The 23,394-nt window shown below is 43.3% G+C and overlaps 1 protein-coding gene across 1 annotated transcript in view; it reads left to right on the top strand.

Annotated features, from left to right (window-relative positions):
• Window positions 1–23,394, top strand: part of LOC126092719 (uncharacterized) — an 806,259-nt gene that overhangs the window by 176,777 nt on the left and 606,088 nt on the right. Inside the window, exon 2 of the mRNA XM_049908443.1 lies at window positions 21,976–22,139. Coding sequence (XP_049764400.1) covers window positions 21,977–22,139 — 163 coding nt within the window. The 5' untranslated portion in view covers window position 21,976. The remainder of the gene's footprint in view (window positions 1–21,975; window positions 22,140–23,394) is intronic.

The raw sequence follows: 23,394 nt of genomic DNA, 5'->3' as shown, positions 1-23,394 counted from the left end.
GCGCTACAGTCTGGAACCGCGCGAACGCTACGGTCGCAGGTTCGAATCCTGTCTCGGGTATGGTTGTGTATGATGTCCTTAGGTTAGTTAGGTTTAAGTAGTTCTGAGTTCCAGGAGACTGATGACCTCAGAAGTTAAGTCCCATATTACTCAGGGCCATTTGAACCAAGTTTACTTCCATACATCCTGAAGCTGGCTTCTCCGACCCCAGTTTCCCTGTCTCAAATTGTTTAGTGGATCATTATCTATGTCCTGTTTCATTTTTGTAAACTCTTACGGAAACACTTTGTATAGTTTTCGCTGTGCACACAATTTAATTAAATTAATTTCACATTCTTTCACTATTCGCATGCGCATCACAGGACCAACAAACAGTGAGCATTGCTGAGCTGTTGAACACGACATCTTAAGTGCACGTCACACAAGGAGAAAGTTTTGGAAAACAAAATATTCGGTATTCACAGATACAAATATTTTATAGAAAGCTTACGGTCAAAGTCGGTGAGCTCGCGACGTGCCGCCACAATCACCACACACTTGTCCGTAAAGTCATGCTCCTGCGGGACTTGGAGACGTACGTGGACAACGAGTTGGTGACGTCTGTAACCTACGCCTCTCTCCTTTGTTGTCACTACTGTAGTCGATGATACAGTCATTTCAGAAAATTCTAAAGGAGTAAGATTTACAAAAAACATTTTATTTATCTTTTTCCTTGTAGTTGGCTCCAGTTCTTCGTATCTAGGGGTCTGATTCTTGAAGCTGAAATTTTCACATTATGGTTCTCATGTTCCAATTGGGGTAAATAAATATGAAGAATGCGTGTGCAGATTTTTTGAGGTTTATTTGCGTCACATGTGACTATATCACACTGTCTTTTGATTTTTCACATTAACATTGCCGAAATTATGTTGTTCTTTCAAAATTACAAAAACAAGTCCGATCGCCACGCGGGAGTAGCCGAGTGGTCTCAGGTGCTGCAGTCATGGACTGTGCGGCTGGTCCCGGCGGAGGTTCGAGTCTTCCCTCGGGCATGGGTGTGTGTGTGTTTGTCCTTAGGATACTTTACGTTAAGTAGTGTGTAAGCTTAGGGACTGATGACCTTAGCAGTTAAATCCCATAAGATTTCACACACAAACAAGTCCGATCACATCAGAGGCATCCCCGCTACTACTTCCTCACTCTGCACTAATAACAATATTCCAAAGGGTTTACAAATTTTCATGACAAATGAATTTCTATTACTTTATAAATGAATTCAGAAATAAACATAATATACAGTACCAGATTGCGTAATTAATAATAGATATTTTAAGAATGCCAAATATTTCGTAATTTCAAATGTTTCTAAAAAAATAATTTTAACTGAACATACAGATATAGTACAAATCGATTGTAAGAACGAAAGTAAAGTAATTCAATTTCATAGCTTTTAGCTAGAAATATAACATATTGTGTATAAAATTATATGTAATTTTTCAGATAAACAGTTAATATAATACCGACCCGTCCAAAATTCGAAAATTAGAACTAGTATCGACTACTTCGTTGAAGAAAAGTAATGCGGAAGTGCAAGAGTAGGTGCGGTTGTGGATAAGTCAGCGGCCGACCGCGTCCTACAAAACAGGAGTTGAAAAATGGTTCAAATGGCTCTGAGCACTATGGGACTCAACTGCTGAGGTCATTAGTCCCCTAGAACTTAGAACTAGTTAAACCTAACTAACCTAAGGACATAACAAACATCCATGCCCGAGGCAGGATTCGAACCTGCGACCGTAGCGGTCTTGCGGTTCCAGACTGCAGCGCCTTTAACCGCACGGCCACTTCGGCCGGCCAAAACAGGAGTTGATTGTCATGTGTCCCACTGGTATAAATGTCTTGATGTGTATGGCGATGAGTTTTTAATGGAATCATCCATGGCACTGTTATGATGGATGATTGGTTTTGAGTGTCCCTTGTATTATAAATCGTATCTAAAACGACGTACTTTCGAGAGATTCACAAAGCACTGAGTTTTGAAAGAGCTTGTACTCATACCAAATACTTTACACGCTACAGCGCGGAATTCCATGTTCCGCTAGATTGCGAAGGGTGAAGTGAAGAATCGGGCATGGCATATTTTTGCGTAGTGAAGAGAAGAGTAGCCAGTAAGATGCGGCACCAGTTTTAGGTTGCAAGGAGAACTTATGAAACGCCATATTGTATGGAGATCATATTTTGTATTTTGGTTTCTTTTTGTTATAGAGTATTTGGTATGACTACAAGCTCTTTCAAAACTCATCGCTTTCTGAATCCCTCGAAAATACGTCGTTTTAGATACGTTTTGTTATAATACAAGGAGCAATCAAAATCAATCATCCATCGTAACGGGGCCATGGAATGATTCCATTCAAAAGTAGTCACCATACGCATCAAGACATTCATCCCAGTGGGACACGTGACTATCAACTCGTGCTTTGTAGGACGCGGTCTGCCGCTGACATATCCACAACCGCACTTCTCTTGCACTTCCTCGTCCGACTGAAACCGACGTCCGCGCACGTCTTTCTTCAGAGCACCAAAGGTGTGAAAATCACACGGTGAGCGATCCAGGCTGTGTGGGGTATGGGATGAGCGCCATTGTCATCAGGATGATTTCGCCTGGCAGAATTCCTGGGCGTTTTGACTTTATGGCACGTCGCAGATTCTGCAAAGTGTCTTCACAGCGCTGTGCATTGACTGTGATTTCACGTTCGAGGATACCGACGAGCAGAGGGCACCTGCAATCGTAGGAGGTCATTATGACGTTACCGGAACTTGTGTGAACAGTTTTGGATTTCTCTAGAAGGGAAAATGTGGGATGATTCCATTGTTGGCTTTGTCGTTTGCCCTCGTGCTCTCATCGTGAGACGTGAGAAGACGCAATGCACACAGCAACATGGTTCAATATAACCGTTTAGGTGCTCTTGGTGTAGGGAGGCAGAATATTGCATGGGCTTCCTGAACTCCAGATTTTTGAACGTGTACATTCATCGATCAACGCTATTGTAATACTGTACTGCTCTGCCATGTGCATTTTTTCAGGGGTGAATTTGACCCTGGGCTCATTTTTGTGGATGACAATGCACGACAGAACGGCACACCGTAGTTGGAGCAGCTCTTGGAACGAGAGGGTATTTGGTGAATGGACTTACCTCCTTTTCCCCCGACTTAAAGCCGTCGAGCATGTCTTGATGCCTTGGGGAGACGTTCCAGCACACCCACACGCACCAACGACCATCCAGCAGGTGTCAGCCACGCTGGTGGAGGAGCTCAATGCTCCACCGCAAGAACTCTAGTGGTCAGCATGGGAGCACGTTGCACTGGAGGCATTGGCGTCCCTGGTGATCACATACCCTACTAAGAAGCCTGCCCCAGATTTTGTAATGTCCAAACAGCCATCATAAATTGCAGTCACTTAAGTGTAAGACTTTCCATAAAAGTGCCCATTCTGTTCGTCTCGTTGCGTATTCCTTTTAGTTACCTTCTCTGCTGTACTGTAGTACTTTCTACACTCAAGAGCCAAAGAAACTGGCACACCAGCCCAATATCGTGTAGGGCCCCCGCGAGCATGCAAAAGTGCCTCAACACGACGAGCATGGACTCGACCAGTGTCTGAAGTAGTGCTGGAGGGAACTGAGTCCTTCAGGCCTGTCCATAAATCGGTGAGAGTACGAGAGGGATGTAGAGCTCTTATGAACAGCACATTGCAAGGCATCCACGATATGCTCAATAATATTTATGTTTGGGGAGTTTGGTGCGTAGCGAAAGCATTTAAACTCAGAAGAAGCATCCGACAGCTTGAACAGTCCGACTGACATGCAGGGTCCATGGATTCATGAGATTATCTCCATACCCATACACGTCCATCCGCTCGATACAATTTGAAACGAGACTCGTCCGATCACGCAACATGTTGTCATCAACAGTCCAATTTCGGTGTTGACGGCTAATCAAGTGTGCACGAGTGGGCCGTCGGCTCCGAAAGCCCATATCGATGATATTTCGTTAAATGGTTCGCACGCTGACACATGTTGATCACCCAGCAGTGAAATCTACAGCAATTTACTGATGGGTAGCACTTCTGTCACGTTGAACGATGCGTGGGGGCTTATTTAAATACAATGCAAATATTGTTAGTTTTAGTAGCTGTATGTCCGGTTACGAAGTCTCGTAACCGGTTGGCCCTGAGTAGTATTAGTTCGCAATCTGACTGCATAGAATAACAACAAAGAATGAAAGGAAATTTCCGTTAACACAACTAATTAATTAAGTCCCCAGCAACTATAAAAGCTACGAAACAACAAAGCACAAATGTAACTGTTCTGTGTGTGGAAGTGTCGTTCAACGTACACGTCTGGCACGGTTCTTCCTCAATAAGACAAGACATTTTAAACACCATTTACACTGAAGTAATTAAAAAACCAGAAATACTATAATTGCATATAGAAACCAGAATTACACTCTAATACATGAACACAAGCCAGATGCTTTGTTGACTGAACCTGTGACCAAGAGGCATTGTTATTTAGGCAATTTTAAATACAAAAATTTGTTACCTTCATATATATTGACGAAAAATACACTGTGATCATTACAGCATCCCCATTCGAACAACATCTGCTGTCTAGCCCATCAGAACAACTGCACTCGACACGGCCTCAATTAGTACTGCTATCGACATCCTCTCAACAAGCACTGCTCACGGCAACCTCAGAACTACAACTGCCCACAGCAACTTCTGAACTACCACTACTGCGCCAGTGGAGGTGGCGGGATAATACTCTTCGGCGTAATCTCTGGCGCTGTGACTCAGTGTAGCCACCTTTCATATACCCCTCCTCCACGGGCTAGAATTTTATGGTATTTTTGCCAGCATTGGTGGTGAACATACCACCAAATTCGTCCAAAAAATACAGACAAAAATAAAGATAATAGTAATAAGTAAATATCAGATAAGTAAAAAAAATTTTGGCTTTGCACTGACCCTTCAATAATCTAATATATAAAACATAGTAAGGAATACAAATGCTTGCATACATGTGATTTTACATAATAGTTTACACAAGCATCATTCAGTCAATGGCACCAGCAATGACTAACAGGTGTAGGTAAGAGTCTCATAACATTTGATAAACAGTAAATACACAAAAAATCAGTTTGTACAAATATTCGCATAAAATATTTTCAGTAGTTCAATAAACAAGTAGCACTCCTCAGAGTTTGTCAATAGTTCAATAAACAAGTAGCACTCCTCAGAGTAATTGACAGTTCCAGCAGTAGCACCCAGCAATGGTCAACAGGTGCAAATAGCAGTCTCATAACATTTCATCAGCAGTATTTAAACAGCTCCAACAGTGGCACCCAGCAATGACGAGCAGGCACAGACACCAACAAGTGACATTATCTCAGTAGCAGCAGTTCCATCAGTGGCACCCAGCAATGTTGAGCAGGTGCAGAAACCAACAACTGACATCATTTCAGTAGAAGCCGTTCCATCAGTGGCGCCCAGCAATGTTGAGCAGTTGCAGACACCAACAAGTGACATTATGTCAGTAGAAGCAATTCCATCAGTGGCACCCAGCAATGTTGAACAGTTGCAGACACCAACAATGACATCATTTCAGTAGAAGCAGTTCGACCAGTGGCACCCAGCAATGTTGAACAGGTGCAGACACCAACAAGTGACATTATCAGTAGTAGCAGTTCCATCAGTGGCACCCAGCAATGTTGAACAGGTGCAGACAGCAACAAGTGACATTATTTCAGTAGAAGTAGTTCCATCAGTGGCACCCAGCAATGTTGAGCAAGTGCAGGTAACAGTCCATAATATTCACTATCACTAAATTGACAGTTCATCAGAGTTCATCAGCAGAAATTAAACATTTCCAAGTGACACCCATCACTGATGATAGGTGCAAGCACGAACAACAGTTTGAATGCACGCACAATTGCTTTTACAAAATTATCATCAATGCTCTTACACTAAACACACAAATTATAATAAACACACAAATGGTATCAGATAATTGTCATATTAACTATTACAAATACGCAAGTATCAGTAAACCCATAATATTTATGGGTGTCAGTGCAAGTCATAACAAACAAGTAAAATAATACACTCCTGGAAATTGAAATAAGAACACCGTGAATTCATTGTCCCAGGAAGGGGAAACTTTATTGACACATTCCTGGGGTCAGATACATCACATGATCACACTGACAGAACCACAGGCACATAGACACAGGCAACAGAGCATGCACAATGTCGGCACTAGTACAGTGTATATCCACCTTTCGCAGAAATGCAGGCTGCTATTCTCCCATGGAGACGATCGTAGAGATGCTGGATGTAGTCCTGTGGAACGGCTTGCCATGCCATTTCCACCTGGCGCCTCAGTTGGACCAGCGTTCGTGCTGGACGTGCAGACCGCGTGAGACGACGCTTCATCCAGTCCCAAACATGCTCAATGGGGGACAGATCCGGAGATCTTGCTGGCCAGGGTAGTTGACTTACACCTTCTAGAGCACGTTGGGTGACACGGGATACATGCGGACGTGCATTGTCCTGTTGGAACAGCAAGTTCCCTTGCCGGTCTAGGAATGGTAGAACGATGGGTTCGATGACGGTTTGGATGTACCGTGCACTATTCAGTGTCCCCTCGACGATCACCAGTGGTGTACGGCCAGTGTAGGAGATCGCTCCCCACACCATGATGCCGAGTGTTGGCCCTGTGTGCCTCGGTCGTATGCAGTCCTGATTGTGGCGCTCACCTGCACGGCGCCAAACACGCATACGACCATCATTGGCACCAAGGCAGAAGCGACTCTCATCGCTGAAGACGACACGTCTCCATTCGTCCCTCTGTTCACGCCTGTCGCGACACCACTGGAGGCGGGCTGCACGATGTTGGGGCGTGAGCGGAAGACGGCCTAACGGTGTGCGGGGACCGTAGCCCAGCTTCATGGAGACGGTTGCGAATGGTCCTCGCCGATACCCCAGGAGCAACAGTGTCCCTAATTTGCTGGGAAGTGGCGGTGCGGTCCCCTACGGCACTGCGTAGGATCCTACGGTCTTGGCGTGCATCCGTGCGTCGCTGCGGTCCGGTCCCAGGTCGACGGGCACGTGCATCTTCCGCCGACCACTGGCGACAACATCGATGTACTGTGGAGACCTCACGCCCCACGTGTTGAGCAATTCGGCGGTACGTCCACCCGGCCTCCCGCATGCCCACTATACGCCCTCGCTCAAAGTCCGTCAACTGCACATACGGTTCACGTCCACGCTGTCGCGGCATGCTACCAGTGTTAAAGACTGCGATGGAGCTCCGTATGCCACGGCAAACTGGCTGACACTGACGGCGGCGGTGCACAAATGCTGCGCAGCTAGCGCCATTCGACGGCCAACACCGCGGTTCCTGGTGTGTCCGCTGTGCCGTGCGTGTGATCATTGCTTGTACAGCCCTCTCGCAGTGTCCGGAGCAAGTATGGTGGGTCTGACACACCGGTGTCAATGTGTTCTTGTTTCCATTTCCAGGAGTGTATTTAGGAGATAGGTCGGTACCAATTATTTGGGATTAGGAAAGGAAAACACACAAAACACACTCACTCATCTTTCATCCACATTTAAGTACTACTGTGTAATTGAATAGTGTTAACTGTGTAAATGCAATTCTGTCAAAATTTGATGTTCAACATATGTGTCAAGTAGTAGTGGCAGCAGCGTATAACAGTCAATAATAGTTAGTCAACGTCATGTCATCATGTCAAGACCAATGTTTGCCAAGCCAAATCAAAATGTACAGTTGCTGAACAACTGTCAGTGTGCCAAGATATGTTCATACTTCCTCTCTCCAAAAAAAGTATATACTGCTTATTTATTTAGCAAAGTGTGTGTGTGTGTGTGTGTGTGTGTGTGTGTGTGTGTGTGTGTAGATAATCTTCCTTCCACTTGAATGTTCTAGTCTGCCATCTTCATCCTCGTTGATCCATATAAACCAACAAAAAAATATACTCCTCACTTATTTTACCTCTTATCCACCAAAACTCCAATAATCATCAGCATCACATAATCTTAATACTTCAATAATACCTCTTACGTCGATACATGTGAACCTTATCATCAATATCATTTACCTTACCTCTTGTCCACCAAAACTCCAATAATCATCAACTTCACACAATCTCAATACCTCAATAATACCTCTTCAATACGTCGATACATATAAACCTTACCGCCAATATCATTTCACTTCCATAACAACTCTTTCCTCTAGTCAGTCTCCTCGAACAAGCACAGATAAAATCCTAGTGCAAATTTCAATTCATCATCCCATAAAATCCGAAGAGACAATGTCCACACACAACCTCTGTGTAATCCATCTGACCCAAATCTTCTACTCATTATGAATTATAAACTACATTTTGGTTACCTTGTCCATCATTAAATAAAAGAAATGCATACATGACCTCTAACAGCCTTTAGTTTGAATAACTTTCAGTAAGTAAGTACGAGTGCAGAGTGTGAATGATCGTAATATTTCACAGTGTGTACACCACTTCAAGAATCATGGCAAAACAGAAGCAAACATGTGGAGTATTTCTTGTGTCAAGTGTCACTTGCTATATCAATCGCTCACGAAGAATGCAGTGTAATAACTGTCAACGGTCTAAACCTAGCGTTGGTATGTCATGTCGTTAGCTTCCTTCCTATTAGCATAAATTTATACAGCTTCCATAAAACCTCCAGCTCATGTGACTTCAATGAAGCTTCTTGTCGTTCGTAGAATTATAGCAGTTCACTTTCTTATCTTAAAATATAAGGCACTGAGCGTAAGCAAAACATGCAATAGCGAGTAAATGTACCAGTAGAGAACAGAATGTTAACAAGTGGATGTAGCACAATCCCTATAACGAGGCTCTGCCAAGCGAACAATCTATAATTAATACCATAGTGTGACCTAAACTCCATGTTCGTACACCGTATACCAGCATTTATATATACCAAATTAAAGAGTAGTTATGACAACAAAACAGAAATGTGTAAATATGCAATCCATACGCAAAGCAGTAAATATATATCTTACATACTAAACAGGTCATTAGCATCATATCAGCCTAAGCAAATAAATGTTCATATGTAATCTTAATAAGGAAACATGCAGGCGCAAGCAGATAAATCACAAAGTATAACTTACATACATAACCATATCAACACAACTAATCAGGTGACAATTATGATTTAAATAAATAAGCACAGCAGGAACATAATAAAAAATATGACATCAGTGAAAAAGCAGTGCAGCCAAGCGATGCATAATATACATAAGTAACAACCCTGTTCATTAATCAGTCATTGTCAAAATCAGTGAACACAAAGTATAAATCACGTAATTGCGAGCAGCAAATTACGTCTAAAGCACGTACCTAAGTGGAAATATGTTACCTGAAAAATAAACTCAATTAATAGTTATCCTTTTTAGTTTATTACCTTACTCTTCGAAATTACATTCTTCCTGAAATTTTCTCGAAAGCAAGTCCTCTTAGCGTCGGACACACACAGAATTTACCTGAAGTTCTTCAATATTTTATACAACTGTATCCTGAAAAAAACTGAACGTTAATAAAAATTTATCAAGTCACTATAGCTCTATACTGAATTTAATCAGAGAAATTAGACTGTGTATTTGTTTACGGCTGTCAGTGCATTCGCACTGAGCGCTCGATCAGCTGTAGGTACGCGTGATGTAGGAAGTATTGTTTGGAGTCAACGACTGCCTTGTGCGGCGCGCAGACTTGACTGTTGCTTTGAGTATGTGCCGCCGCCGGAACAGTCGCGGTATCCTTGTATTCTCTGCATGTTTACGTATAACTGTTAATTTCTCAAAAGAACGTCATTCCGCAAAAATTTTAACGTTCGATATATGATGTATTCCCTTAGAGCGCCGAGATTTAAGAGTTTCTACTTCGACAGTGTTATCATGAATAATATTGCGAACTCTATATGGACCGTTATAAAGCAGAAAAAATTTGCGACACAAGCCTTTTCCTTTGTGAGACAAACGGTGAGACTTAATTAACACCCTTTGACCAGCTGACAAGGTTTTTAAACGACCAGGACGTTTAGCTGATTTCAAAAAATGGTTCAAATGACTCTGAGCACTATGGGACTCAACTGCTGTGGTCATAAGTCCCCTAGAACTTAGAACTACTTAAACCTAACTAACCTAAGGACATCACACACATCCATGCCCGAGGCAGGATTCGAACCCACGACCGTAGCGGTCGTGCGGTTCCAGACTGTAGCGCCTTTAACCGCTCAGCCACTCCGGCCGGCCGTTTAGCTGATTTGTCTCTTCTAGCAGCCGCAGATGCAATATTTTGTAGAGCCAAGTTCACAACTTCAGAATGCCGCAGTTTCCATGAAGGCGGAAAAGGAACGATTTCAGAAATGCGATTTGTTGGTGCTTTGTTTTTTAATATCAATATAGGCGGTAAAGAAGTTGAATCACTAGGGAGTTCATTCAGAATGTTTTGAAAAATATGAAGATACTGATCCCACGTTCTGTGATTCTGATGACAATAAAGTCGACACAATTTATTGATTTCCTTCATCCATCTCTCTCAAGCGTTAGATTGTGGGTGAAAAAGTGAAATGAAAATTGGTTTAATCTTACGGCGCCGTAGAGAGCGAAGCCAAATTTTTGGAGCGAAACTGTGATCCATTATCTGATATAACCTTATCAACATGTCCCACTTCTTTAAGAAAATGTTTGATGAAAGCATTAGATACTGAACGAGCTGTTGCTTTGCGTAAAGGTGTAAAACACACATATTTTGATGTCAATTCCACTGCTACCAAAATGTACGCAAAACCATTAGTAGAACGAACCACTGGACCGAACAAATCGACTGCAGCTATCTCCTTTAATTTCGCTGGAATGATAGGAAACAACGGTGCTCTGTGAGAAATAGTTGGCGGCTTAGCCTTTTGACATAATTTGCATTTGGCAAGAACAAATCGAATACGTTTTTACATATTACTGAAGTAGCAATTTTCTCGTAATTTATGAAAGCATTTTCTGGGACCAAAGTGTGCATAACTGAAATGTGTATACCAAAACAATTTATTAACCCACTCATCAGGAATGCAAACTAACCAAACAGAGTTGTCGACCGATTTTCGTTTAAAAAGAATATAATTGCGAACTAAATAATACTGTCTACTCGCTACGCTTTCCTTTCTCCTCCACTTCTCCTTAATGTCCTTCCAGATTGGATCCTTGTTTTGCTCCTTAGCGATGTCCTGGAGCGAAGACGAAATAAAATTTTCAAACGCAACAACTTGAATATACATCAAACAATAATTGTTTTCTTTGCAGTCCTCCTCAGCACTTTGTTTCAAACCCATAGGTGCACGTGATAAAGCATCAGCAATAATATTTGAAGAACCCTGTACGTAAACAATACTAAAATCAAATTCCTGTAGATACAGCCCCCATCGTGACAATCTTCCATTTGTTAATTTTGTTGACATAAGAAATTCCAGGGCTCGATGATCGGTGTAAACCTTAGTATGTCTGCCATACAAAAATATGCGAAATTTTGTGAAAGCCCAAACAACAGCCAAGGCTTCAAGTTCCGTAATCGAATAATTCTTTTCTGATTTAGAGAGAACACGACTTCCATATGCAATAGCCTTCTGTACTACAACGCCGTTTTCTTCTATCTCTTGAAATAAGTGTGCCCCTAGGCCTTTGTATGATGAGTCCGTCGCCACACAAAAATCTTTAGATAAATCCAGATGTGAAAGAAGTGGAGCAGCAACTAAAGCATCATGAAGTTGTTCAAATTCTGATTGAGCTTCTTCATCCCAACACCAATTAGAATTCTTTCAAGATAGTTCACATAAACGAGGTGTGGCCAAATCGTCCAATCTAACAAAGCGTCTAAGAAAATTACAGACACCAAGGAAACTACGAACATCACGTTTTGTAGTAGGAACAGCATAATTACGAATAGCGTCTAGTTTCTCTGGATCAGGAAGAATACCTTCTGTAGAAATAATATGACCAATAAATTTCACCTGAGAACGGCCAAATTCAGATTTTTCCAAGTTCACTGTAATGCCAACTCCTGCAAAAATACGTAATAATGAATCCAAAATTTTGTTGTGCTCACTCCAAGAACGTTTAGTAATAAGAATACCGTCAATATATGAAGTAATATTGTCACGAAGATAAACAGGTAAAATTTCGTTTAAACTACGAATGAATGCTGCAGAAGATATAGTAAGTCCAAACGGTAATTCCCGAAATCACTTTTGGGTAAAATAGTCATATCCGGTTATTCTTTACCGGCTTTCTAAATAGATTGATAGTTGAAGAGTTGTTTTGATAGATACAAAGAATAGTAAAAGAGTGGGCAGCGGTGCAGAAAACTAAAAGGGAAATAGCACCACTACAGCTCGGGGCCCTGTGCACGCTGCGGCACATTTTCACTTAGTGTAGCGAATCCCCAGAGGACTTAATTGCCGCACCTAAATTCCAGTTTGTGACTTAGTGGCCAATTTGGTGGAAGTGCGTACATAAACTGATCTAACCATGAACATGGATGTATGTCATTCTTAGAATTGCGAAAGATCTTAAATTTCCGAACAGTTAAAAAGTGTTTATAGTCAAAGTTTTCGCCTCGTGGCGACAAAGACCTACCGTGTCTGTCCCAGTCCGAATGTCGATTATTGTCAAGTTCGCGCGCCTGGCGCTCTCTTGTTGCATCTCGTAAATGAAATAAATTATTTTCTTCAGAGCCCTCTGCTACCTGTGATTCTAAATTTCTTCTGCTATCTTTTCCTACGATTTCGCTTTCAATTTGTTAGACTTGCTTTCGTAACTCTTCAAATTCCCTTTTAACGCGTTCATTAATTTTTCCCTGATTTTCAACATGTTTATTTATGTTCTGGTACTCTTCGGTTTCTGCAAATGGCAATGGAGCTGTAGCATCTGAATCTCTGTCCCCATTTAAACTAAGACTTGTCAATTTATCTGAAATTTCCTCAACTCTTTCCGATAAGTCACCTATTTGTTCTTTCTGTTTATTTACGTCTTCCGTAAGTGTCGCGACTCGGGTTTCAGTATTGACACATTTAGTAGTTAACTGTTCATACTGTTGTGTTAGGTTATTTATTCTGTCATTTGGTACGGATTCCTCGATTCTTGCAAATATTTCTTCCTTATCGTGTGCACGTTGTAAATTAAACTCTGATCTCTTTCTTCCTGCTCTGTATCCTGTTCCTTTTGTCTAATTTCTATTGAAATTAATCTATTACTGTGAGAATTCAGAATCGGTTGTACTTCTTCTCTAACTTCTCTCTTTAATTCATCTTTCATGTTTTTAAAACATGTCCCTATTCGTGAGTCTAACCGTGTTTCCATTGATCCCATATCATTTTCTAACCGTGTTGCCACTGTTTTTAATTCAGATCCTAAATTTAATATTCCACTCATCAACTGCTCCATATTAACTGGTTCGAAATTCTTTTCGCCCCTAACATTTCCCGCAAAACCAGCTTCCTTCGTCATAGCTGTAAAGCTATCTGTGTTCGATTCTATTCCAGAATCTTCTGTCGTTAATCTCGTATTCTGAAAATTTTTTGATTGTGAAAAGTTTTGAACTGGTTCTGGACTATTTTCCTGCTTATTCAATTATTTTCTACTTCATTATTCATCATACTGTTCTCCTGCATGGGTGAGTTCGCCATGTTAACAATTTCGTCATTATGACTATCCTTCATTTTTGCCTTTTTCATCGATCGCGTAATCATTTACAAAACATACAAAACTCGTCACTATACGAAAATTACACACAATATGACACTTTATTACCAACAATACCATTCACACGAAATGCTTCCCGACAAACACGATTAACGAACAATTGAAATCTTCATAATTGCACAAAATTGTCAAACCCGTATACAAGACATCAAAAATTAAATTCTGCAAAAATACCATTAGAAGAAAGACAAGACAACTACAAATGTTCATCACCAAATCTACACATGCAATATAGACTACAATTACTAAAATACAAATTACTACAACAATACTACTGTCTGCTATTTTTACTATCAAAAGAATTCCAAGGGACGATCCGAAGCAGCAGTCGCCACGTGCATGGGGGCTTATTTAAATACAATGCAAATAATTTTAATATCTGTATGTCCGGTTACGAAGTCTCGTAACCGGTTAGCCCTGAGTAGTATTAGTACACAATCTGACTGCAGAGAATAACAACAAAGAATGAAAGGAAATTTCCGTTAACACAATCAATTAATTAAGTCCCCAGCAACTATAACAGCTACGAAACAACAAAGCACAAGTGTAACTGTTCTGTGTGTGGAAGAGTGATTCAACGCACACACCTGGCACGGTTCTTCGTGAATTCGACGAGATGCTTTAAACGCCATTCACAATGAAGTAATTAAAAAACCAGAAATACTATGATTGCACATAGAAACCAGAATTACACTCTAATACATGAACACAAGCCAGGTGCTTTGTTGACTGAACCTGTGACCAAGAGGCATTGTTATTTAGGAAATTTGAAATACAAAAATTTGTTACCTTCATATATATTAACGGAAAATACACTGTGATCATTACAACATCCCCATTCGAACAACATCTGGTGTCTAGCCCATCAGAACAACTGCACACGACACGGCCTCAACTAGTACTGCTATCGACATCCTCTCAACAAGCACTGCTCACGGCAACCTCAGAACTACAACTGCCCACAGCAACTTCTGAACTACCACTACTGCGCCAGTGGAGGTGGCGGAATAATACTCTTTGGCGTAATCTCTGGCGCTGTGACTCAGTGTAGCCACCTTTCAACGATTCTCTTCAATCTTCGTTGGTCCCGTCCTTGCAGGGTCTTTTTCCGGTCACAACGATGTCGGAGATTTGATGTTTCAGCATTCCTGATATTCACGGCACACTCGTCAAATCGTCTTACGGGAAAATTCCCACTTCATCGCTATCTCGGAGATGCTGTGTCCCATCGCTCGTGGGCCGACTATAATGCCATTTTCAAGCTCATTTACATCTTGATAGCTTGCCATTATAGCAGCAGTAACCGATCTAAAAACTGTGCCAGACACTTACTTTGACAGGCGTTGCCGACCGCAGTGCCGTGTTCTGATTGTTTACATATCTCTGTATTTGGATAAGCATGCCTGTACCAGTGTCTTTGGCGTTTCAGTGTGTGTGTAGTCTAAGTTCCTTCTAGCCATGTTATTTGTCAGTGACACATCATGCAAAAGATACTTTCATCATTAAGTTTTTCACGCCATTGTAGTCTTCATTAAAGCATTGTTGTCATCATTAATAGTGAACAAGTATGACGGAAAGTTATATAAATAACAAATAAATTGAGTTACTGGCCCTTCATGCAAATGCAGTGTTGGTATTGCACAGTTCCTTCTTTGTCTGGTTTCAAAGCAGGGCGTCAAAAAATCTATTTGTTTCAGTTGTCGCTAGCGGTGCCGGTTTATTCATATGCGGCACTAGTCACAGCCTGGGGCGTCATGCTAAACGGGACGCCAGAAGTGTCCAGGTGGATGATTTGTATGCAGAGCGTATAAGAACTAGTAGCGAAGGCTGACGCGGGTCAAAGCATACCAGGGAAAAGGTAGGAGGTTGAGGGGGGATGTCACCAAATGATAACTCTGTTGCGTGCAACAAATTTTCTCTAACCGGCCTCGGTCACTAAGATGCACAGGTTGGTTTTTGCCTATTCAGAAAGTCGGGAAGGTGCCTTTACACCTTAATCATACTCCGCAAGCCAACAAATGGAGTGTGGCGGAGGGTACTTCTGTTACCACCAACTGATCCCACTTAGCCGGCGTTAATGGGGCATGGGGGATTGACTGTCGGTAAAACTCTGTATTGCCTCTGATACCCCGAGTCTTCTCGTCGTGGTTATGACGGGAGATGTAAGCAAGTGAAAGGAAGTAATATGTTGTCCGACTCCTCTCGGAAAGTGCTCTCTCGAACTATCGGTAGCTAACCCCTCTGTGATGCAGAATGTCTCTCTTGTGACGACTGCCGTTACGGAACGCGCCGATCTACGTTGGATCTTCTCTCTCTCCTCAAGCAGCCCCAGCAAGCTTGATACTTGCTCCTGAGAATTGCAACGTCAGTGGGTTTACACAGGTTAGACTGCTACCAGAGCAGTTCAAATGGTTCAAATGGCTCTGAGCAGTATGGGTTTTAACTTCTGAGGTTATCAGTCCCCTAGAACTTAGAACTACTTAAACCTAACTAACATAAGGACATAAGACACATCCATGGCCGAGGCAAGATTCGAACCTGCGACCGTAGCGGTCGCGCGGTTCCAGACTGTAGCGCCTAGAACCGCTCGGCCACTCAACCGGCACTTGGTAAGGATTCCATATCGACGAACAACTGAAGAATCGGTGGAACAAGTGCCTCATAAGCCAATCCTCCTTCGATGAGATACATTTCCTTAAGACTTATTATCTATAACAGTGGTTCACAACTTGGGGATAATTACCCCCTGAGAGCTGAAATGGAATTTTCTGAGGGGTAAAAACGAGACGATTTGATTTTGTTTCAGTCACGAAACTAAATTATTTTCAAAATATCATTTCTATTATCACAATTTTGTAAGACCCTAATACTGGTTGTACATGTTGTCATATATTGGTGACATAGAGACTCGTACGTTGTTATATTTAAGACTATTTGGAGGCATGAAGCGCACTCTAAGGTAGGCATTCAGAGACGTAATGCAGAGAGCAGGTAAAACCGGTAGCGTTCAGGTTACCGGAGATAAATGGTAACAACAGTGCCGTGCACATTGCAGACGCTCTGTGTAGATGTTCCAGGGAGAAGTTTCACTTCGGAGAAATAACTGGTAACTCTGTATACCGCCTCGACGTTGTCGTAAGGCGTCACTGTAGAAGATGGCCATGAAAACGCACGTCTTTGCAGAGGCAGCCAGCTTGTTACTTTCTCCTGAGAATTGCAACGTCAGTGCGTTTACACAGGTTAGAGTGCTACCAGAGCAGTCCCTACCCACAGAAGGATGGAGGTCGGGGCCAGGTGACGTAAAACACTGTTGTTGTTGGCCGTAATAGCAGTGGCAGTGACGTTTAGCTTTCGTCTGAACGCTGTAGAGACCAAACTTGGAATTTGTTAATGCAAAATCCAGAAGTATCCCTACCCACCGAGCAGGATTAGGAGAGGAATCTAAATGTGGTTTGCCAGAGGCGTCCTGGAGGTGCAGAAGGACTCGCCACATTAGCCGAAGTTTGTTAAGTGGATTATTGTGTCGACTACAGGAAGGAAGAAATGGTGCGCCGCCACGATTCTTCAAAACGCCATGCTTTTGTATTCAGAGGAAGTTCTCAGGCAGATCGCCGACTCCATGTGGCTCGTGGCCAGCCTCGATAAGCTCCGACATGTCTGTTGTTCTCACACGGAGAGCTGCTCTCAAGTCTGTACCTAACGTATTTCTACTGTTCGCTACTTCTGTTAGCACTAGCCCCTTTGGCTTCAGACACTGATTTCTGCTGTGCAGCCGATTGCCTCCTTTGCTTTTTCTAAAGTTTAGAAGTAGCATTCAGTGTAGTAGTTAGTCTCATCGCAGATAAATAATGTTAATCAGACCTGAACTCCATGAGTCTCCTCCTGCAAGCATCCTGTTGAGTCCCAAAATCCGCATCTCTCGTAGGTGAACACGATTGACACTGCTTAATTTATTTCTTTGTATATCTCCGTTATCAAGAACTTACTAGAGTTATAATTCTCTTGATTTATAATTCTAAAATATTTCAGGTCATGGTACAGTTTACGGCAAGAAAAAGGAATAAAAGTGAGATACTGTTAATGCTTTCATCCTTCTTTACCATCTCTGCATCACTGCAGATGACGTGTCACAGAGCACATTTGTACTGTGCATGCAGTACACGTGAGGTGCCTAGTTGTTTCCACTGCCCTGTGTGGAATACATAAGTTCTTGTACACTTCACTAACCTGCTGTCTTCACGATCATGATGTCCCCAGCGCAGAAAACAGCACGCAGGTAGTGGATTCTTTTTCTTGAGGCTGAAATTAACTTCGCAAGGAACTGCTGCTACGAATAAACTATAATTCATTTGGGATGCCACTCGCGTTTTTATTGATATAGACACGAGAAACTATTCTTGATCACAACGTATTGAACATATCTTTCCACAGTCATTATATCTGGCTGAACATGAAATACATCCTGCTACAGACAACATGTCTGTCTACTGGAACCGTCAGAACTGGAGAATAAAATTACATGAATCAAATACTACTATTACAGACAATATGTCTGTACTTAGCGACGGTCGGAACTGTAGTGAATAAAATTGCATGAAACAAATACTGCTATAACAGACAACATGTCTGTCTACTGGAACGGTCAGAACTGGAGAGCCGGAATGCCCGAGACACTTCGCGCGCCAAGCGAGCAAGGCGTGACCCGAACGCCACCGAAGCGCATCGGCAGTAATATCTTCAGTCTTTTGTTTTAGTAATACTTTGATTTTAACAATTTTGAAATGACTGATTGATAGCTGGCTGTTGAGAGATGTTTATTTTAAAAAATGAAGTAATTTGGATGACAGGTTTAATTAATAATTAATTAATAATAACGTTTTGGCGCCCTACCGCCGAACACAGCAGCCAGTCACAGAGCAGCAGCACTTTGCAGGCGGTCTTCCTCACGGAAATGGTACCGAATCTAACATCTGTCACCGGTACCTCATCCCACATTGCGTCATCTCTATGCTTCCTGCATCTCCACTGCCCTGGGAATAGCTTCCTGGAGCCTAATATGATGGCTGAATAAGCCAGAAATATTACAAGTTTCTTGTGACAGTGTTTGGCGCTGAGCCAAGTCATCAACCTGCCTTCACTGGGAATCTGTCTTTCTGCGCTTGCTCCTCACCTCACGGAAATCGCAAACTGAACTCAAACCCACGGACTTCCCTGTATTCTGTGTCAGGACACGACAAAGTTACCAATAATTACGTTTCTGAATTAGTAGCATTAATTCGGTGGAGTTTACAGGTTCCTTACACTGTCCACACACAACACACACATGTTGTGCTTTCTCCTGTAGATTGCTGACGATAAAAGTGGGACATAGATGTAAAAAATGCCAAATGTCTAAAGAAAATATCTTCTACAAGTTGTAGATAGTACCTCCAATCGTCAAGAAATTGCTTCATTACTCATTCCGAAAGAGATAGGTGAATTAATTGACGGTACGACACAGCAGTAGCTACTTAAGACTGTGCGCACTATTATCACTATTACACACATCAAAAATGTTTTGCATCACCCCGGTACCCAGAACTTCTGAATATAGACGTTGACTGTGGATATTTTATCACAGACACAGTCCCTTTGACTGTTCAGAGATGTCACTAAACCCGCCCAAAGATGTAAACAACTATGCATGAGCAGAGCCTATTAGATGGAGGGGGGGTCCGACAGCCGATCATTTCCAGTCATTCCACCAGGAAAGAGGTACACGGCTCGTCTTGTCTCTCGTTCGACCATGGCTAGACAGTCAATACTGCGGTTCGATCGCGTCCACATTGTTACTTTGACCCGGGATGGGCTCTCAACAAGGGATGCGTCCATGTGTCTCTGAGTGAACCGGAGGAACCCTGCCTGCAGCGCCAACATGTTGAATAATGATTTTCGTGAAGGCACAGGACGTCGTGTTGCGACTCAAACTGTGCGCAATAGGCTATATGATGCGCAACTTCACTCCCGACGTCCATGACGAGGTCTATCTTTGCAACCACGACACCATGCAGCGCGGTACAGAAGGGCCCAACAACATGCTGAAGGGCATCAACGTTCTCTTCACCGATGAGGGTCGCATATGCCGTCAACCAGACAATCGTCGGAGGCGTGGTTGGAGACAATCCGGTCAGGTTAAACGCCGAGTGCAGCAAGGTAGAGGTTCCCTGCTGCTTTGGAGTGGCATTAGGTGGGGCCGACGTACGCCGATGGTGGTCGTGGAAGGCGCCGTAATGGCTGTACTATGCGTGAATGCCATCCTCCGACCGATAGTGCAATCATATCGGCAGCATATTGGCGAGGCGTTCAAGAGTCTTCATGGACGACTATACGCGCCCCCATGTTGCACATATTGTGAATGACTTCCTTCAGGATAACGACATCGCTTGACTAGAGTGGCCAGCATATTCTCCAGACATGAACCCTATCCAACATGCCTGTGATAGATTGAAAAGGGCCGTTTACGGACGACGTGACCCACCAACCACTCTGAGGGATCTACGCCGAATCGCCGTTGAGGATTGGGACAATCTGGACCAACAGTGCCGTGATGAACTTGTGGACAGAATGCCACGACGAATACAGGCATGCATCAATGCAAGAGGACGTGCTACTGGGTGTTAGAGGTGCCGTTGTGTACAGCAATCTGTACCAACACCTCTGGAGGTCTCGTTGCATGGTGGTACAATATGCTATTTCTTGTTTTCATGAGCAATAGAAAGTGCGGAAATGATGTTTATGTTGATCTCTGCTCCAGTTTTATGTACAGGTTCCGGAACTCTCGGGACCGAGGTGATGCAAAACTTTTTTTGATGTGTGTATTAGACTGGTTAGACACAACGAATTAACAGCCTGAAGTCGTCCAGTTTTTCCCATTTTAGAAGTAAGGAATCAAGTGATTCACAAACAGTTAAGTATAGTTGCACCATCTGAACTTATTTGATATTAAATGGGGTTGCGGTGTGTAGGTCAAGCAAATGCTGCAATGGAGAGGAGTAATAAAGGAGAAGTATGTTTTGTAATAAGTGCCAAACCTTCAGTCTGGAACCGCACGGCCGCTCCGGTCGCAGGTTCGAATCCTGCCTCGGGCATGGATGTGTGTGAAGTTCAAATGGCTCTGAGCACCATGGGACCCAACATCTGAGGTCATCAGTCCCCTATAACTTAGAACTACTTAAACCTAACTAACCTAAGGACATCACACACATCCATGCCCGAGGCAGGATTCGACCCTGCGACTATAGCAGTCGCGCGGTTCCTGACTGAAGCGTCTAGAACCGCTTGGGCACCGCGGCCGGCTGTGTGTGATGTCCTTAGGTTAGATAGATTTAAATAGTTCTAAGTTCTAGGGGACTGATGATCTCAGATGTTAAGTCTCACAGTGCTCAGAGCCATTTGAGCCTCGCCTGGTCCCGTCAACTCCGACATTGGACTGTTGATGACTGGAAACATGTCTCGTTTCAAACTGTATCGAGAGGATGGACGTGTACGGGTATGGAGACAATCTCATGAATCCACGTACCCTGCATGTCAACAGGGGACTGTTCAAGCTGGTGGAAGTTTTGTAATGGTGTGGGGCGTGTGCAGTTGAAGTGATATGGGACCCCTGGTACGTCTAGATACCACTCTGACAGGTGACACGTACGTAAGCATTCTGTCTGATCACCTGCGTCCATTCATGTCCATTGTGCATTCCGAGGGACTTGGGGAATTCCAGCAGGACATACGACACCCCACTCATCCAGAATTGCTATAGGAACACTCTTCTGAGTTTAAACTCTTCCGCTGACCACCAAACTCCGCAGACATGAACATTAGTGAGCATATCTTGGATGCCTTGCAACGTGCTGTTCAGGTGAGATCTGCACCCCGACGTACTCTTACGGATTTATGGACAGCCCCGCAAGATTCATGGTTTGAGTTCCCTCCAGCACTACTTAAACGTTAGTCCGGTCCTCCTGCATGCTCGCGGGCGCGCTACACGATATTGGGCAGGTGTACCAGTTTCTTTGGCTCTTCAGTGTATGTCATAATGATTCTGGAACCGTACCTAGATGTGAGAACGTGGCGTGTTGCGTGTTGGCAGTATGGAGCTGGCGGTGCTTCGCGACGACTGCGGAGGTGGTGGCAGCGGCAGCGGGGGCGGTGGAGGCGGCAGCGGCGGCGGCAGCGGCAGCGGGTTGGCCACGACCGCGCCTCGCGTGCTGGACGACGGCTACGGCTCGTCCAACAGCTCGCCGCACAGCTCAGGTCAGTGCCGGGCCGTCCGCTAGCAGCGCGCGCGCACACACAGTGGCAGAGGCTGGCCATCCGGCCCAAGGGCGCGCGCAGCTGCCTTTGCAGCCAGCGCCTTAACAGCATCGCCGCAGCGCGTCGCCCTTGTCCTGCGTCTCGCGCTCTACCTCTGTGTTCACTTCTTTCCTGTGCACCTCGAGGCAACGCTAAGCTGGAGCGGCAACTCGCTCGACTATCAGTTAGCGCCCACAGGGTAACAAATAACCTTCTGAGCAGCAAATGGAGGACGAGCAGCGTTAGCTGCACTCTGCACTGAAGTGTGCGCTACAGCATCCTAGCAACGTTATTTACTGCATCATTCCTCTGTCCTGCTGAACTCTGTACCATTTTCTAAACTCGACGTCAGTAAACATTTAATCTTAGAGCCCTTATTCTCTTACGCCACAAATCCAATTTTTTACTGATTTTAACAACAAACAACGATGAATTACATCATTCCAGAAATTTACAAAAAGACTTCACTTGTTGTAGGTATACAAGGTGTTTCAGCGGCCCCTACCGCTGTCGTTTTATGCAACCTGCAATGTCACACCTGGCCTTCAACAACCATGCGCGAGATTTCCGTATCCCTTCACTCGCTATGTGCAAACTATTAGTCCCACAGAAGAAAATAAACTGGACCTTTTTTGTAGGAAATTTAATGCTGTTAAATTTCGTAGTGGAATAAGTTTTCGCAGGAGGCTACAGCTTTCTAGTTATTCAAGAAACACCTACACAGTGACATCCAGTCTCAAACTCATCCCTCACCAGTCAGGCTTTCTAGTACTCGTACATTGTTTGTGGCACACTCTCCTATCACTATACATATTCCCAATATTCGACCTGTTTTGGTGTCTATTGGCTTGGCTATTGTCCCACCAGAACAGTTCGCTATTTCGTTATCTTCAGAATTTAAATGTATTTATTGGGTAATGAAAGAAAATTACTTACGCTAGGCTAAAGCTAATTACATTCACAAATAGGTCCAATCTCAACCCTTACAAACATGGTGCTTTCGTAATCAGAGGGCCTGACAAATATAGTGATGTAAGTGTTTGTAATGGTGGAATGTGGGTAATAATTCCCTGCAGTCGCAAATTTTTGTGCAATGGTAGCAGGTAGTACCAATAATAACATACTAGTAATCCTGACCGATGGGTTATGAGTGTGGGAATAGGGGTGTGTTTGAAACTCATTACTGTACATTTTTCTTAAATAACTCGGAAATTAT

The sequence above is a fragment of the Schistocerca cancellata genome, chromosome 7, assembly GCF_023864275.1.
Source record: "Schistocerca cancellata isolate TAMUIC-IGC-003103 chromosome 7, iqSchCanc2.1, whole genome shotgun sequence".
NCBI lineage: Eukaryota > Metazoa > Arthropoda > Insecta > Orthoptera > Acrididae > Schistocerca > Schistocerca cancellata.
Note: the sequence above shows the minus strand (reverse complement) of the source record. Positions and strands in the feature narration are given on the sequence as shown.